We start from the raw sequence: 19216 nt of genomic DNA, 5'->3' as shown, positions 1-19216 counted from the left end.
CAAGTCCAACACGAGGAGAAAAATGCCCACAACACACTAAGCCCCGTGATGAAATGTCGGTCCCTTGAGCCTTTTTTGTCCAGTGTCGAACTCTTGGGCCTTGTTTACCTATATATTGTCGGACTCCAGGGCCTTGTTTGCCTAGTGTCGGACTCATGGGCCTTTTTTGGCCTTGTGTCGAGCTCGTGGGCTTTACGACTCGTGGGCTGTATGATTCGTAGGCTGTATGACTCGCGGGATGAGTAGGATTATTTTTTTCGTTCTGGGGATCTATTTCTCCTCAGCTTTATTTCCCATTATCGGCTCTACCTATAGCGCCTACTGCAGGTTTGTCACAGAAAACTTGGTTCCCTCTTACATTAAAGCTTTCGATACCATGGGGTAAGTGAATAAAAACTAAAATCGTTACACAAATTGATTGAATTTGGAATCAGATTTTCTTCCTTTTTTTCATAGATCTCCTTTGGTACAATAAATCGTAAAATCTCGTGACTCTTAATTCGAAGAGGTCAGATTTCCTCCCCCGTGTGCACGCTTTCCTGGGCTAAATTCCCCACAACCTCCCTAACTAAAGGTAGACATGATTACCAATCAGTGTTGTGGTGATAATAATGCTAAGGCCGTGGGAAAGAGCAGTGTGAACACTAAATGGAGAGACTACGTAGAGTGTAATGTGGTTCCCAATCAAGCTCTATGCCAAGTCTTATAATGCAATGGCTTACCCGCTGAGCGATGACTCGCCGTACTGGGCCTTCTGGAAGACCACTTTCAGACTCTCCGGGTCCCGGATATCCATGGTGGATGTCAAAAGCTGAGAGATCTCGTACTCCAGATCACCCGAGGGAGTGGTGTGGTCAGCCAGAGTCAGAGAGAAAACGTGTTTGCTTGGGTCTGTTGGTTTGTAAGATATATTGTCGAAGGCAAACGGTTGAAGATAAATACAAACAGACAGGCAGAAAGTTTGCGTGTATGTATGTATTTGTGTGAGTGTGTGACTGAAAACGAACAGAGAACTAAATTAATCTTAAACCAGTCAAATTAGTACGTCAATGAAACGGGAAAATAGTATCATACACTTAAGCCTTTTGCTTAGTATAGGGCTTACCATTAAAATGAAGACGATTATACCATTACCACTGATCGGCAAATCTTGCTACATATACGTCTAAAGTCTGTGTTTTACTCTTCGACCGGGTAACAAAAGTGACAAACAAGAAATCATGAGTTATTGTGAAATTAACTATGGAGATATACTTAAGTAGCTGCAAGAGTTTTGAAAGAAGACACATTAATTAATGGTGTGCAGTCAGATGTACGTTGACATAGCACTCACCGACGTCACACAGGGTGCCCACGAAGTTTTCTTGACAGATGCATCGTGCTGCCGGTGAAGGGCCAGCGGTGTCCAGCTCACAGACCCCATTAACACAGGGTGACGGGTGGCAGGGCCCTCTGAGTTGGTTTTCACATCGGGCACCCGTAAAGTCTGCTGGACATATGCATCTAAAACGACAAACAAACTCGAGATAAGATTGTTGTAAAATCTGACAATTGAGTTTATAACTTTGATCAGAACAATTTGACCTTGTTGTTACTGGCTACGCTACAGGTGCAGAGAACCGTTTAAATTGCTAAAGCGTTTTGGAGTTGAGATATCCAGTTATGAAAATGCGATGTTAGTCCACAAAAATGTATCCTGGGTGAAATTACTTCAAGAAAGGTTTTCAATCACAGATTTTCATTCACAACATCTCCTTCATGATAATGATCGTGAAGTAACATTACAATTTTGAAATAACCATGGGGTGATTTCTCACAACAACAATTTGCGATAAGAAATACCAAGGGAGTCGTTTACCTAACTTCGTGACCCTGTTGACTGCACGAAGCCCCATTCTGGCAAAAATCTCCAGCACATAGTGACATCGGCGTGGAGGTTGGGAGCTCTGTGCATCGAAAGGTCCCTGGTAGGTTGACGCAATGAGGACGTTCAGGAGGACAATGGTTTTCTTCACATTCATTGACGTCATTCTCACAGCGTCTCCCGAAATACCCTTCTGCGCAGACGCAGGAAAACGATGCTGTGCCGTCAATGCACGTGGCCATGTTCAGGCAACGATTTTCCGCACACTCGTCGATGTTCACTTCGCAAGATTTTCCCTCAAAACCAAGGGGGCAAGAACACCTAAAGTCATTCACAAGATCTTGACAAGTGGCTCCATTTTGACATGGCCGAACGGCGCATTCGTTGGTATCAGTCTCACACTTGATGCCCTCGAAACCAGGTCCACAAAGACACAAATATCCGTCTATGCCATCCACACATTTAGCATCATTCTGACAGGGATTACTTGCGCATTCGTTCACATTTACCGAACAGTTCTTACCGGTATATCCCGGTGAGCATTCGCAGTGGTAATCATTGACCATGTCAGTACACGTTGCATTGTTGAAACACGGCTCCATCGAGCAGTCATCGATGTCATTTTCGCAGAAGTCGCCGTCGTATCCTGCTAAACATATGCATTCGAAACTCGCAACTCCATCTTGGCACGTACCATTATTCAAGCAGGGAGAACTACTACACTCATCCAGATTAGACTCACAATACATTCCTCCAAAGCCACGGGTGCAGCGACATCGGAATCCATCGACGAAATCCACACAAGTACCATTATGAAGACACGGTTTACTGGCGCACTCGTCGTGATCTACCTCGCAATGGATCCCATAGTAACCACTTGCGCATGAGCAGACGTATCCGTCGATCTCGTCAATGCAATACGCCCCATTTAAACAGGGATTGCTACCGCATTCGTTGATGTTGTTTTGGCAGACCTCTCCGTCAAACCCTGGATCACAGTCGCAACGGAATCCGTTCACACCGTCGGTACAACTGCCGTCATTTTGGCAAGGTCTGCTCGCACACTCGTTGATGTTCTGTTCACACAAGTCACCATCAAAACCCAGCTGGCACCTGCATGTGAACTGAGCAACACCATCTTGACAAGTTCCGTTATTTAAACATGGTGCACTATGGCATTCATCAACATCGATTTCACAGACAGATCCAGTAAAACCATATGGGCAGGCACAATCATAGCCATTAATTCTATCTATGCAAGTGGCGCCGTTCAAGCAGGGCTGACTCTCGCATTCGTTGATCTCTGATTGGCATCGATCACCTTGGAAACCGTTTGGACAAAGACACAGGTATGCGGCTATCTGATCCTGGCAAATTCCGTTGTTCATACAAGGATCACTGTGACACTCGTTAATATTGACTTGGCACAAAGGGCCTTCAAATCCTATCCTGCAGTGACACGAATACCCATTGACGAGATCCTCACAGGTTCCTCCATTAAGACATGGTTCAGGCAAACAATCGTCAATATTAACTTCACAGTGGGCTCCGGAGTATCCCGGCCTACAGGGACAGTGATAGCCATTAACAGCGTCCACGCAGGTGTGTCCGTTTTGGCAAGGGTTGCTCACGCATTCATTGATATCAGCGTTACACAGGGTACCTTCGAATCCAGGAGAACAATCGCAAGTGAAACCGTTGATGCCGTCTACACAGGTGGCGTTGTTGAAGCATGGTGCACTCTGACATTCGTTCACATTCACTTCACAGTGTACTCCCGTAAAGCCAGAGGAGCACAGGCAGACATAACCATTAATGCCGTCAACGCACGTGTGGTCATTGTTGCAGGGACTGCTCTGACATTCGTCTATATTTGTTTCACAATCTGACCCCGAGAAACCTGGCTGACAGCTACAGGTGTAAGCATTCACGAGATCGGAGCAGGTTCCGTTGTTTAAACACGGGCCGCTCTCACACTCATTAATATCCACTTCGCAAAGAGTTCCGCTATAACCGTCCTGGCAGCTGCAGACAAAGCTGCCGATCAGGCTGGTGCAGACGCCATCATGCAAGCAAGGTCGGCTGCTGCATTCGTTGATCTCTAACTCGCAGTGAACACCCTCGAAACCTGCTGAACACTCGCACTGATAACCATTCACGCCATCAATACAAGTGTGATTAGCCGTGCACGGGTTGCTGAGGCACTCGTCCCTGTTCACCTCACAGGTGGCACCCTCAAACCCATCAACGCACTCACAGGTGAAGCCGTCGATGGCATCAAGACAGATCGCTCCATTAACACAAGGGTTGCTTCCACATTCATCGACGTTGATTTCGCAGTTTCTCCCCTCAAAGCCAGCAAGACAAGAACATGAGTAGTTTCCAATCAGATCTGTGCATGTTCCAGAGTTCTGACACGGTGAGGGCGCGCACTCATCCATGTTGATTTCACAATTTGGACCTGAAACAAATTCAAAGTTTATGAAAGAGAAGAGTATACAACACTCGAATCAACATTCATTTGCCGAATAGTCATTCTCATCATAATTTGAATGACAATTAAACACTCATTTGGGTCATTCCATGATCGCTCTGGAGCACAAGAGATCTAACATCTATACTTGTCATTCATCTCATCAGCTCTGAGACTTCTTGAAACTATGTATTTATACAGCGCATACTTATGCTTTTTAACCACTTATTCCTTTAGGAAAGATATTGTGATAACTGTGTCTTACGTTTGTTCGACTGTTTCCTGGCGAATATTCTGCATTTAATTTTCACCGTTACCTACTTTTACCCCTTCAAAACATGGAGGTCAAAGTAAAGACAGAATTTAAAGACGAGGTATAGCGTGGGGAGAGAAGGGTTGGTCTGGTTGAATCAATCCTCACTGCTGCCCCCCAAAAGGCACATTCCAAAACACCAAATAATGCAGCCTGCTTGCCCGTCATCGAATAATATTCGTGTATACACATATTATGTGGATCGAAGCGTACGCACATCGGTAACGTTCGACTCCAGTCGAGAATCTTCGGCTGTGTGTGTACTTACATAGAGATCAGTGATAACGCTATACACACAATTCGCTACGGGTACCCTCGAATACATCCGAATCAGGCCAGCCTCCCCATTGCACAAATCCCCACGATCCCGTGTCTGTACGAACTCATTTTTGATTACGTGTTGTACATTGATATGAAACGAGATATTTACCTTGTATTCCCTGCACGCATTCACAGGTATATCCATTGATGATGTCAGAACAAGATCCTCCATTTTGGCAAGGTCCTGATGCGCACTCATTAATTTCCTGACACAGAAACACAGACAACAAATCAAAGCAGCCATTATTAATTTCTCAATGAATATCTTCAAACTATTTGATCAAGTGACATCATACATTATTTATGTGAAGTTTATGACACTAAAATTCCCATGTATCGGTAGCACGGATTAAGAAATTCAATTTTCAATTTCAATTCAATCATAGTTTATTTCCAATCAACGAAAATCAAAACATAGTACAAAGTAACATGTCATGAAATGATATTGTTCAAACATTTGCAAAAGATTCATGTAGTATCCGAGAGAAATTATATAACAACATATGTACATATATATATATATATATATATATATATATACAATAATTAGGAGGAACAATGCATATACACTTCGTGGGGGTGCGGAAAATAGATTCGTTATGGAAAATAGTGATCCACTAAAAAGCAAAGCTTGTGGGACGTGGATCGCTAGATAAATAATGAGTAAATTACGCTTTGTCCATTATAAATGTAGTTTCTCTCATAGCGAGTATCGAAGTGTTAGCAAGATGGTAATGACACATTGACGACATTAATAGGAAACAAAATTCTTAATTCTATCTCCACTGTCGTCTTAGCTTACGTTCATTTAAAAGAAGATTTTCGTGATTCAGCAGCAAACACAAACCATTATCCTGTAGAAAACTCCTTCTCCGTCAACAATTGAAAAAAAAAAAGCACTAAACAAGATAAAATGCAGCAGCCCGTTTTTATTCCTCTGTGCCTCTTTATGACACTATGTTGTCTTAGAAAACACCCTTTGGAGTTATATATGTGTCTCTTCAGCTCCAAAGTTATCTAGGAAACCAGTAAATTCGTTTTAGCGCAAGACTTATAAGCGTCCATGAATATCTTGCGATATCTATAGGAAAAAAAAACCCCGAAGCAATGGTACTTCCCCACCCTACAATTTTTAACAACCAGTTTTCTGTGTAATACATTTACACTTGGTCTTGTATTTCTCTAGTCTTGAAATGAGGAATGGAAAGATGCTTTAAGCCGTTGAACTGTTCCCACCTCTTCATTCAAAGCTACGTGAAGGTGCTATAATATATCGCTGTTTGAATTAAGTAGTCTTCTAAAAAAAAATTAAAGAAAAGGATTTTCCCGAGAGAGAAATAAGACTATGATTGATGAATCAACTTTCATTTTCTTTACATTCATGAGAATTTCACTATTTGAACAATGCCCGTTTTGGTTGTCACAAAACACTGCTGTATCAAAACAGACGAACGAGCTTCGATTAACTCCATAGATTAGGTAGATGGTTTGCCCTACCGGTTTCGTCACCTGACGCCATTTATTTTCGACTCAACAAACGTAGACATGAATGTGAAACTTTGGCCATGAAGGTGACCTAGTGAAACGAAAGTACATTCGCCCAGTCACAGACTTGCTAGAATGATAAAGACTTTACAATACATCGCGTGATCTTATGTTGGTCTCTACTCACAAAGTGAGGGGATATGATACTTCAGGTCTTCGGTGTTTGGGTCATATATCAAGCAACATGTGAGTGGGATGCACTAGTAATCTTTTGTAATGCTATACCTAAAAAGGGGGCTTGTCATTATTATATAGACCAGCCTGATCTTATATTACCTCTCACCAGCTGTTGTTATATCTTTCCTTTAATAATTGCATACGTGAAAGATATGGCTATTCGGCTTCGGTCGGTTTGAAAACTTTCATGTTACATAGACACAGCTACTGCACTGATTTGCCAGTGCCAAGTACTCCTGATATTTAACAGCAGTAGATCATGGAAGAGTTGTGAATAGGAAATGTTTTACACCTTTGTCTGAAAGCTTTTCAGCTATGCAGGACAGTAGATAGGTTTAGGAGGGGTAGGGTGACATGCAGGACGTTGACAACAACCATAACAGTTGTTATTGCAACTGATTGACAAATTTCCCTTCATCGATGTAAATATATTTTAGAATATTTAGTGTCAGAGTAGTGGTCATGATAACAAATTTACGTCGACAAAGGGCAATTTGCCAATAAGTTGCAACAAAGCAACTCGAAGCAAGGATTTATCAATTTTGCATCTTCTGAAAAGTAACATTGCAGTCAAAGTTTACACTCCTGCATCATCGTGATCATCCCCATATAACTAATATCATCATAATCATCATCATCACCATTATCATTACTTTCACTAAAGGCAACAGAAATTGTAAGCATGGCTTGAGTTTTTTTTTTTTAAGTTCGTTTTTAAGATGGTAATTGATATTTTACTTCTCTCTAGACAGGCACAGGGATTAAGACATAAGATTTAAATGTAATCCATATATCTTTGCATTGTCTTAAGTGGCGTGCTTGCCATTGCCTTCAAAGGAGAAGCTGCAATTACCAATCAGTCACTGCTCGAATCTGCGAATATGATTTGAACCACGAATTGAATGCAGTACTGCATGTTCATGATGATGTTAGGGCCTAACGAGAAAATTTCTCCTAGGATCACCAACAAGTTACTTTCTTTCTTTGTGTGCTTTGTTTGGATTGCGACCGATTCGGCGACACCCTCATTGTAAAGCCCGCCGCACACTACGACTCATTACTCACGACTATACGACTGACAGACTCTGGATCTGAAATAAACAGGTGCGTTTATTCTGAGGCTACGTGATTCATTTCGGATCCAAAGTCTGTCATTCGTATAGTCGTGAGTCGTCTATTCGAAGTGCGTGTTTACCGCATCACAGTTGAGTCCCGTGTAGCCTGCGTGACAGATCTTTCGTCCTAGAGGGCTGCAGGAATAATGTCCACCCGGCCCGTTAGTCGGCCTGCAGAATCGGGTGCAGTCACTGCCGTAGTAGTGTGGATTGCAAAACACTTTGGTCTCAATGACGGTTCTGCGGTGGAGAAAACAAGAGAAGCACGTGTCGTAACGAGACGTGTCATGTCATTCTGGCCAGTGGAGAGAGATGACCAAGAATAACATCTATAAGTCACTGATGAAAGCAACAACATGAGAATCATATACAGAGTGAAACTATCATCTTGGATTCAGCTGCAATTGCATTCGTCAGAGTAAATCAGACATCGAAGTACAAAAAGATGGAAAACAAATAAAACTGAAATGCAGCAAATAAGCGTTAGACATGTTGATGTATAAAAGGGGACAGAAAATTGAAGGTGAGATATGAAAATTTGTGAGATGGATTCTATGTGGTGATGTCATCCGGTCACATACCGACTTGAAATTTGCTCTCTGTCTTTACGAAGCCCTGTATTAAAGATTGTAAATCAGAGGAATCGAAAGCAAGAACTCACGCAGAGTATCCTCTGGTACTGGACAGCGTGGTGCGGATGGGAACCGCGCTCGCCTCATCACGTGCGGGCGCCATTCTCAGGTTTGCTGCGTAGAAATCGATTTTGTCGTCTGCGTTCGGGTCCACGTCCCAAATCTCGATTTTCACTCTTATACCACCCTATAGGAAACAAGATGTGATTACTTTATGATAACACTCAAAGACAAATTACCATCTCCCATATCATGCGGTCAGTATATCATACACTATAAATTATTGCGGGTAAAGATTCAGGAACATTCTTGTCTTTGGAAGAATACTTCGTCAATTTTAACAGATGGCTTTGCCAATGTCATTACGCCTATAATGCTGTAGAGACAGACAGAACGCAATGGCCCGAATTCACGAAGGTGGACAATAGGATGGATAATTGTGTCGAAAGACGTCCGCACCTGGCGGGAGCGAACCCTGAACATTACCCACTTATTTAACATTACGTGTATATATACCACTCTTCCGCTGGACTAAAATTATCCACTACAAGGGACTGTGGAAGCATCGGCCTACCTGCCATCTACGTAGCTGTCGGCGGATGGGGTTTGCAATATTGGTGGGTAGTACAGCGGGGAAGGAGAAAGATTGTCCGTTGTCCTGCACCAAGCCAGTAGTGATGCGACCGTGGTCACACGCCGTCATGCTGTTGGAACTGCGAGAGAGAAAGCCGCCAAAATATAAACGGTGACGATTTTCCATATAGGATGTGATTCAATGATTTATACCGTGCAAATCACCACTTAAAAGTAATATACACCTGTTATCTGGTCATTGTTATATATCTGGTATAATTCATGTATCCCCGTGACAATAACGGTGAAAATCCACGCAAATTAAGACCCTGCCACTTAATTTGTTTAAGGATTTGTTAATGTGGTGAAGGTACTGATACATTAGATGGCTTGAGTCCTGTTTTTATATGCCCATATCACATGTTTTTTTGTTTATGTGTTTGCCTATGCACAAGTTTCTACGTTAATGCTGATGTTTGAATGCATAGCAATCAAATAGACATTGGGAAACTCACTCATCAACAAGGAAAAATGAGGACTTGCTAAACTTTTTAATTTTGACCACACCCTAAATTCTAAAGCATATCACCCCCATGTAAGCCATTATAATCATAACGGATAGGGTTTAAGTTTTACAAAGATTTTAACAATCTGCCTGTAGTTACCACAGCATGTCTCCATTATTACTGAGACAAGGTGGCAATGCTTCAAACTTTTTGAGGAGTATATGATTACTAATAATCAATTTAGAAGAACAGGGACAATGGCAACGGCGATCGCTCCAATCATGACTCTGCAACATAGTGGTTGTTTTCTGTATGTTTCTTTGTTTCTTTGCAGTTTTTGATGGTTATTCCAGCACGCCGGTTTCTATAAAGTAAGTAGAAGTAGTAGTAGAAACACTTGCTTCAACAAAAACAAAAGCAAGACAACGATAAATGGGAAAGGCACATTATATACAGCTGGAAATTCAGGTCGTTAATCTGAAACTACAGCTAGCAAGCAGGAAAATATCAGCAGTATTGTGCATACTCTCTGATACATAACATAATAAGCAAATCATGTAGCACTAAATACCTGCCTTTAAAATTTGAGACAAGACATTCTTAAACTGAAGTTAGTGGGAAATGAAAATAAAGAACGCCCTGGTCGGGAATCATTGCTAGTCAGTCATGGAACTGTGTTAGAAACCGAATTTGAAGACGCTCTTCTGATATACACAATCATGTTTATTCTTACCTGCCCTGACGATGAAGGCATATGTTAAATCGGGGGTCGCACTTGTCAATTTTACACAGCCACACTGTGTCACAGCAGTCTCCATCTAGTTCCCGATTTGCAAGATTGGAGTAGCTCACCAGCTTCAGCGAGAAAGTGGCAGACGACTTCACAGTCTGGAAAGCCTGGTGAGATGTGATAATCAAATAACACCAAAATGACAGGGCCGGACTAAACGAACTTAAGTGTACAGAAATCAGTCAAGTCAGTGTCGTATGAAAACCCTCTATGAGCATACATCAGTGAAGATGCAGTGTGGTTGATGAATGGTTAAAGGGAAGGTAAACCCAAAGAGCAATGTGGATTGAGTGAAAGCAGCAACATTAGTAGAACACATCAGTGAAAGTTTGAGAAAAATCGGACAATCGATGCAAAAGTTATGAATTTTTAAAGTTTTGGTGTTGGAACCGCTGGATGAGGAGACTACTAGAGGATATGACGTATGAGTGGACAACAATACAAAGAAAATATAAAGGATATTCAACAAAAATTCACTTTTCTAGAATTATGAAAGAGCAGTGGACCAACCGCTTTCAGAAAGCAGGGGGAATAATTGCTACCCTTAACATATGTCAATATCAAGTTGATGGAATTTGTAATTTTCATGAAAAATGGATTTTTGTAGTATTTTCTTTAGATTTTCTTGATATTGTAGTCCACTCATACGTCATAACCTCTAGTAGTCTCCTCATCCAGCGGTTTCAACACCAAAACTTTAAAAATTCATAACTTTTGCATCGATTGTCCGATTTCCTTCAAACTTTCACTGATGTGTTCTACTAATGTTGCTGCTTTCACTCAATCCACATTGTTCTTGGGGTTTATCTTCCCTTTAAGAACATGGACTTTCAATCCTGAAGCCCTTGATAAGAGTCCACTGGTAGCAACGATTGTTCCCGTAGGTAATTAGGCAACTTATCCTCATTGCCTTTAGAGGACATTTAAAGCAACCACTCCGGTGGTTGCTAACTTAAAAACATGTTATCGCTTCCCCAGCGACTAAAATTGATAAAAACATGTATACAATTCAAAGTCATGGTCAGAATAAAGTAAGTATGTCGAATATGGAATTATTTCATAAGAAAAGAAGCAATACCTATTTGAAAATGTACACTAAGAAGACAAACGCACATACACACACTCACACCCACCCACTCTCTCACACCCAATTATGATAGACTCGAACACATCACCAGGGGCCCGTTGTATAAAAGTTACAATTATGGTAACTTTGCCATCCAACATTGTCCAATGGTAACTTCCATGGAATTCTTGATTTTGTTTGGCTGTGGAGTATTGTTGCCATGGTAGTTACCATTAGATGGCAATCAAAGTTACCAAATAGTAACTTTTATGCAACGGGCCCCATTGAGTAAACAATAACTTAGTGAAAACATTTGCACAGACAGACAACCTTTTCGAGAAGACGGAAACCTTCTATGCCTGTCACGAAGAAAAAGAAGAAGAGGAAGAAACGCCTTTCATGCTTAGTCTCTTTGAGCTAGGAATATTATAGCAATAACCTTTATTTTCTCTCAATACATCTAGTGCCAAAATTGTGCAAATCAGAATGGTGCTTTACCCAAGAACTCATGGAATCTATATGTATGTTGTCACCCTATATCGGGGTTATCGAATAAGTAACAGAATTATTTTTATGATTTATAGTAAAACAATAACCATATGAAGTGTGTTTGCATGCATTCCATTAAGTACAATGAATTATTGAATCTCTGTCATGCTTCGACTTTTGCATTCAGGGAGAGGATCATATAAATCGATGCCGAGAAATGAAAGTTTATTGTCTCAATAAAATCAGATGATCTGTTTGTAACGTCATCATGGTCGGATAGCTGCGAAGCTTTTAGCCGCTTTCACATTTTGTGTCAACTTTATACTCCAATTGTGGTATAGCTATACGTAAACAGATAGGGGACAACTTTATGTCAAGAATAGAAAGAATGTGAAAGGGGAAAACCAAACGATCACGTGATATTACATCGAAGATTATCGTTAGCAATTGAGATATGGTAGTCGGTTTATCAAAGAGAAAGAGGAAGACAAGCAAGGTAATGTGTTTGCAAAGAAAGTGGTATGTTTTACATGATATCCTTAAAGCTTTGTTAGTGGTTTGCTTATGATAGAGGATCTTTTTACATACGGGAGGCCGTAAAACTTTCATTTTGCTGTATAGCGGAGAAACAATCAACTCTTTTCAAGTAAGTCATTGTTTTCAGAGAAGCGGATGTTGCAGTTGACACTCAATGGCTGAATCGGATGACATGGAAAACTCTGTCAGTTCCTTTTTATTGTTTAATAATAAACAGTGGAACACAATTACCTGGTGGAGAAGTTGAAAGAGGAGCTAGAAAACGAAAGTTTACTAAAAGCTCTTCACAGAATGGTGGGAGAAGAACAATACACCTGGGCTGTCATTTCGTAACATACATTAAGATACATAATATCCTTCAGAATTGCCGACATTTCTTTGTATAGTTTTTATGTGACATTAATACCATATCTCCTTCTTGTAAGCATGTTCACAGCTATTTTGCCCGAGTTAGTTTGTGAATGAGCGATGCAAGACTGCAAGTGCGTTTCATCATCAAAGTATCAATCATCGCTTATTGGAATTTTTGTCGCACATTAAAAGCAAACAACGTTGAATCTGAATCTCATACATGTGTATATATATATATATATATATATATATATATATATATATATATATATGGTATTCGTATTCATATGAAAGAGCATTGTTCGCAGAACGCTGATACGAAATGTTGATTTCTTGATTATTGTCGTTTATGTAATCAATTCAAGCGCGAACTGACACTTCTTCCTTTTTCCAATCAACGTTTTCAATATTTCTTTCCGACTATCAATATGGTGGTTATAAGAATAACGATGCGATGCAAGAAAATGCGTAGCATTTATCTTCACTTTCGATTTCATAGTTTCTTTACTCCATCTCGTAAATTGCATTCCTCTATATATATCACATCCACAAATTATCATAACCGTCGATTATGTGACAATGCCTGAGCAATATCAGTGATGTTTACTGTCTACATTAAGGAGATTAAAAAAAAAAGAGATGTGTTAGAATTTCAAGCGGAAGGATATCGCGGATAGTTTGGGGTTACTATGATCGTGCCAATTGCTGGAATGGAAGCCTGATCTAAGCTTCCTCTCAAGGTCAAGATTTATTTCAGCTGGTTGAGAATAAACCCACTGGTCGTACATTTCATCACGAGATTAGAGTGTTTCCTTTGTTCTTGCTTGTTTGTTTGTGTGCTTGGTTTTCTTTTTCTTTTCTTTTTTTTTCTTGTCTCAAGTGCGTTTCCCGGTGGCATTCTCGTAACAGACGAGTTTGAAGAAATGAGCTTCAACTTCCGCTTCTCTGTTTTTAGACGGCAAACTTTCCACAGTGAAACCCTTACTAGAATGAAAGTGTGATTTGAGTGTGCTCCCAACACGGGAATGCATTTCATGTCACATGTCCTCATCTTGAGCAATGATTTGCAAAGAAATTCAATTCAATTCAACTCAACTGACATTTATTTCCACTCATCCACAAACATTGAAACACCATTTAATTGTCATTTATTATCATTATCATTTAAAAAGAATAAAAGTATCATGAGGTATATCAAACTATACATACAATCTCATTAAAGAAAAAAAAAATAGCAATGCACACTTTGGAAGGTTGACAGAAAAAATAAATATTAGAATGCAATGGAAAATAAGTGGCCCATTGAGATGCATCCCCAAGTGTCACTAATGTTTGAAACTTGTAAAATCTGATATTGATTAAAGTTGACTTAGAGTTATCATTATCATCATCCACATAGGCGACAACATAGCTGAACATCAGTTTAAAAAAAATAATAGTTTTGATAACTTAATTTCATTAACCACAGCGACATGCAGGACCAATCAGATATGTTTGGGTTTGTTTGTTTGTTTGTTTGTTTGTTTATTTGTTTGTTTGTTTATAGAGCTGTTTCTTTTTCAATAGGAATAACTGACGAACAGTGTCTGAGTTAAGCACGTGACTGTGGAGGAACTCACGATAATATCTATCTTCACGCGAACTCGCTCAAATAAAAATTTATTGTCATGTGTACAGAAATGAAATGTCTGATAAATCATGGAAACTCCATGATATCGAATTTGCGCTAAAACGTCACTCTTTTCAAAATAATGCAATGTGTATGTGCGTACATGTATTATGTAGATTATATGAATGTAGGTGCATAATCATAGTTGAAGGCCTACCGTTTTCTGTTATCATATCAACGGTAAATTTTGATGATAAGAATATCTCCATAAGAATGAAAAATAGCCTTGAATTCAAAAAGCTTCAAAACGTGGCCACCTCGAAGAGTAGCTAAAAAGTACCAGTAATATTGGCAAAGGGCAACCCTTGAACACTCCTCCAGACAAGCGGTAGCAGACGAGTGTAACGTGGCGTCACTAATGAAGACTAAACAGTAAACTGTGTGTGTGCTGTGATTTCGCATGTTTAGTTCAGACTGTTAACCATGCGCATTTTCGACGTACAACAATGACAATACAGCCGCTCTGCGCCGTACATCGTGCCGTTACATCCATGCATTTAATAGAGTAGGATGGATCTACATTTCTCTAAATTGCATCACCATCTATTGAAATAAAAGCACGTCTCATCTCTACAGCCTCCAAACGCGGCTACACTATCTCCGCATAGTTTTTATTGAGTCTCTGTATAAATCAGCATAACATTCCGGACCTTAATGGCTCCGACGGAGCGCAGGATTAAAAAGAATTGAAACATAAATGTTAAAGGATTGAAGCTCTTGTATGTGCTGTATTGACAACACAACTTCCCCGGCATGCCTGGCAGGTTCTATAGTATGCTCCATAACAGCTACACATATTTTTTCCCTCCCGTACTAAATGCTGCAAATCAATTGCATGCATTAATTCTATAAAATTGAGTTCAAATTACTTCAGCGACGACCAATGTCAAGACATGCATTCATTTTTCTTATTTTGAATAACGGAAGCGTGGAGCATACAAAACAATCAATGTTCATACATCTTGACATTTTGTGTGTAACGAATCCTGAATGTTAGTCACAATTTTAGTGGGAGTATTGTTATAAATTATGATAGTGGATTGCTGTAGTGTTAATACTCTTTGAGGGAAATATCGTGTTTACCTGTGCTGTTTCTCTTGACTTATAGAGATGGATACCTATCAATGGCATCGACCTGAGGTCCTGGACCCTTTGTGATTTTGTTGTTAACAACTATAAGAGACTACAATGGATCACTAATATGACCGTTATTCTTATCATTTTGTCTCGTATGATAGTATTAAAGCTGTTATTATCATTATAATAGTAATAATAATTATTATTAGTAGTAGTAGTAGTAGTAATAGTATCGTCATCATCATTATCATTGTTGTTACTGTTGATGTTGTTGTTGCTATTACCTATCATTACTAATATTATCTATATATCAACATCATCAGCAGCAGCATTTGGAGTAGTAGTGTTATTGTTGTTTTTGGACGCGTGCCAGATTGCATTGATGTAAACCTTACATGCTTACCAATGGCTATAGAATAGCATCTGATTATGGAGGTATATTTTTATCGAAAGCATTCGTTATGATAGATTTTAGAATGTCACATGTACCAATTTTTACTGTTAACTATCAGCCTTAATCCTCTCCTCCATGATTTTGTTTTTATTTATTCTTAAATCATGTGATATATTAAGGTAAAAATTCTTTCTCAGCTTGTGTTCAGAGTGGTTCACACTGCGCCACCATCATGAACACGTTGAGTTTCTGTCTCCTTGCTGCTCAGCGGCTGCTCGGCAATCCGTCTGTCCGCGTAGGAGGAGAATCCGGAAGTCGGTTGTAAATCGATCTTGCCGCACACTTCCGCCAAAACACAAATCACCTCATTCTCGTACGACCCTATCACACGCGCTGTGTGTCAAGGCTCATCCGACTGCCGTGAGCTTGGCAACATCCAGCGGTTTGAAGAGCACGGAGAGGCGGGCGGTTTGGGATGGGATCATCAAAACAATCGTCCGCATTGACAGGGACGAGGCAGTCCTTTAGTCAGAATTCTTGCCTGTTTTTGATTAGAATAATATCGTGAGCATAATTTACCAGGGATATCCTCTTCAGTCTCGCAAGAAGACCTATTACTACTGCCCAACCATCGCCAAATTAATGTCTGGGCACCCATCCCATTTTTTTTTCACTTTGGTCTAGGAAGATCCTGTGTGACAATGTCTCTTCAAAATGTGTTGGCGCACGGCAGGTTTCGAAGTCTGGATGACAGTCCCGAGTCGTATGCCGCCTTGCTGTCATCGCATGCCGTAGACCAGGGTCTGACCTTTTACTTTCGTTCATCTCAATATTCTTCTGTAACCAAATATACGTCTAAACGCGCACGATGCCCTCCAACACAGTATATCCATCTTATTCTTTCTTCTTCTTCTTCTTCTTCTTTTTTCTTTTTTTTTTTTTTGATAACTGTAACAATGTTAGGTTGAAAGGAATACTAACTCCCTGTAGAATTTTGTCTAAGGCAACATTAGAGCATTTGGTTTTGGTTTTCAGAAAGATTTTTCGTCAATTCATAGAGATGATATCTTATCCCAGTGGATCCTATCTGTCTCTTTTCTTTTTCATCCTTTTCCACTGTCCTGTTTATCTCCCTGTTTGTCCTATCTATCTCTACCCTTCCAACCTAAATATCTCTTTACACTTTGCCGGAAGGAGGCAGGAGGAATAGGTCCATATAGAGAGCAACAAAGTAGCAGTAACAGGATTAGTTTTTACCTACATTGTTGTATAGTTGTTGTTGTTGGGATGCATCAAAATACATCGTAATGATTATTACGACAGTAATGGTGGTAATATACTTCGCACATAAATCCAATAGCAGCGGACAGAGTAGTGACATCACAAAAGGTTGCACTCATGATAAAGGTACTTCCTAAATTAAAGGGGCAGAATAGTAGAAGCATCTACACCAGTGTGACTAACACAGCAGTATAATATGAAAAGTGGTTGAAGTCATAGTTGTAAGTAAAAGTATAGTGGTAGGCCTACAAACAGTAAAGTAGTTGTAATAGTAGTTGTTGTAGCAGCAGCAGTAGTAGTAGTAGTAGTAGTAGTAGTAGTAGTAGTATAAGTAGTAAAAGTATATAGAAGAAGCAGAAAGAGTAGTAGCAAGAGTAAAAGTAGTGGTTGTAGAAGAAGTGCTGGAGTAGTAGTATAAACATTTTAGTGTTAGTAGGAGTAGTAGTGGTGGTAGTCGGGCTAGTGGCAATTATAGCTGGGCTGGTGAAAAAAAAAAAAAAAACGAGAAGAACAAGTGACAGCCAGTAAAGACCTCGAACCATCATTCACTGTGTTTTCTCCTGTAATATAACAAGGTTGGAATTTTAAAGGTCGATCCATTGGGTTGTATTTTGCGTAATTTCCGGTTGATTTTGAAAAAGTTCCAGCCAGCATCTCGACATCTCCCGCCATTTCCAACTGAACTGTTTTAGTAGAGTGACATAATTACATTGCCATGACCTGCTTTCCCAGTGTTTACGAAGTATGAAGATTATGAACAAGCATTATGAATATTTTAGAAAATTTCAAGGACTGAATCATGTTATTTGTTTGCTTGGTCGCTCTTGACGACCCCATGTCGAACCCTGCGAGGGATGACGGGAGAGGCGGCACAGGAAACGAACATCCAGACTCCTTCTCCTCATATTTTCCCGCGGGACTGTGCTTGTAACTGAGTGCGAGGAGAGCGCGGTGGGCGGGGCCTCCACGGCGAATCTCCTCCCCCTGACTCCCGCCCCACCCTCTCCACTGCCTTCTCTCCCCCCCCCCCCCCTTCTTTCTCTCTACATCTCATCTCTTGCTTATAGTGTCCTATCTTTTCTTCTCTATTCAATCAACTGTTTTATTGCTGCACAATGTGCGCTTAGAAACATCCGTATTAAGCGCCTAATAAATGTATTTTATATTGTTCTTGTTATTATTATTATCATTATTATTATTATTATTACTATTATTATCATCATCATCATCATCATTATTATTATTATTATCATTAACAATCACATAAAATCACAAAAAGATTAGCAGTCATTGTGAAAAAAAAAAACAGAATTCTTCATTTCAGAAAGGGAGATGAGTATTTCGTCCCACCTCCCTGATTCATGCTAAGTGTGGCCACCGATGGGATCTTAAAGTTATATACTGCACTTCCTGTTCATGTTGTCTGGGATGATGAGATGAAAACCAACTGCGCCGAAAAGTAGACGCTATATCAGAAAATGCAGAACTTCAGAATTTCACGCGTTTGATTAAACAATTATACACATACCAAACAAGTTATGATGCCACAACTCACTCACTGATCTGTCATGCACAAAACTCTTTATGAAATAGATTTAATTGAATGAAATTTAATCACAAAGAGGAAATGACATATTCCACTTCAAGTTATTCTAAACTTTTATATGTAAGAACTTATTTCTATAATAACTTAATTAGTTGGTATAGTGACGAGAATGGTTTCATGATAATCTTTACTTTTCTCTACAAATAATTTATGAGAGGATGATACCATCTTCTCACCCAAATCAAAATGATTCTAAAAAAAAAAAAAACTGATCTCACCGTTTTGTGGGAAAAAAAAGGAAAAATCAAAATACAGTTGAATCATGTTTTCTTTTACCCCCGTCCAATCTTAACAACGCATTACAATTCCGTTTTTAAAAGTAACTTCCTTTTAGTATTTCCGCGTCCCGCAGATGGACTTGTTTCCTGCTTGGCTAGCATTCAATCCCCTCAGTCCATTCATATTTATCTTTTATTTGTAAGTAGCTCTTTATTGTG

At 39.8% G+C, this 19216-nt stretch overlaps 1 protein-coding gene across 1 annotated transcript in view; it reads right to left on the bottom strand.

The window, feature by feature from the left end:
* The window catches only part of LOC140237424 (uncharacterized), a 35356-nt gene that overhangs the window by 4066 nt on the left and 12074 nt on the right, over positions 1-19216 (bottom strand). The window contains exons 2-9 of the mRNA XM_072317346.1: positions 10253-10416; positions 9015-9153; positions 8470-8627; positions 7889-8048; positions 5081-5177; positions 1859-4325; positions 1334-1503; positions 723-891 (exon numbers count right to left, since the gene is read on the bottom strand). Of these exons, the coding sequence (XP_072173447.1) occupies positions 723-891; positions 1334-1503; positions 1859-4325; positions 5081-5177; positions 7889-8048; positions 8470-8627; positions 9015-9153; positions 10253-10416 (3524 nt within the window). The remainder of the gene's footprint in view (positions 1-722; positions 892-1333; positions 1504-1858; positions 4326-5080; positions 5178-7888; positions 8049-8469; positions 8628-9014; positions 9154-10252; positions 10417-19216) is intronic.

This window comes from Diadema setosum, chromosome 14 (assembly GCF_964275005.1).
Source record: "Diadema setosum chromosome 14, eeDiaSeto1, whole genome shotgun sequence".
NCBI lineage: Eukaryota > Metazoa > Echinodermata > Echinoidea > Diadematoida > Diadematidae > Diadema > Diadema setosum.
Note: the sequence above shows the minus strand (reverse complement) of the source record. Positions and strands in the feature narration are given on the sequence as shown.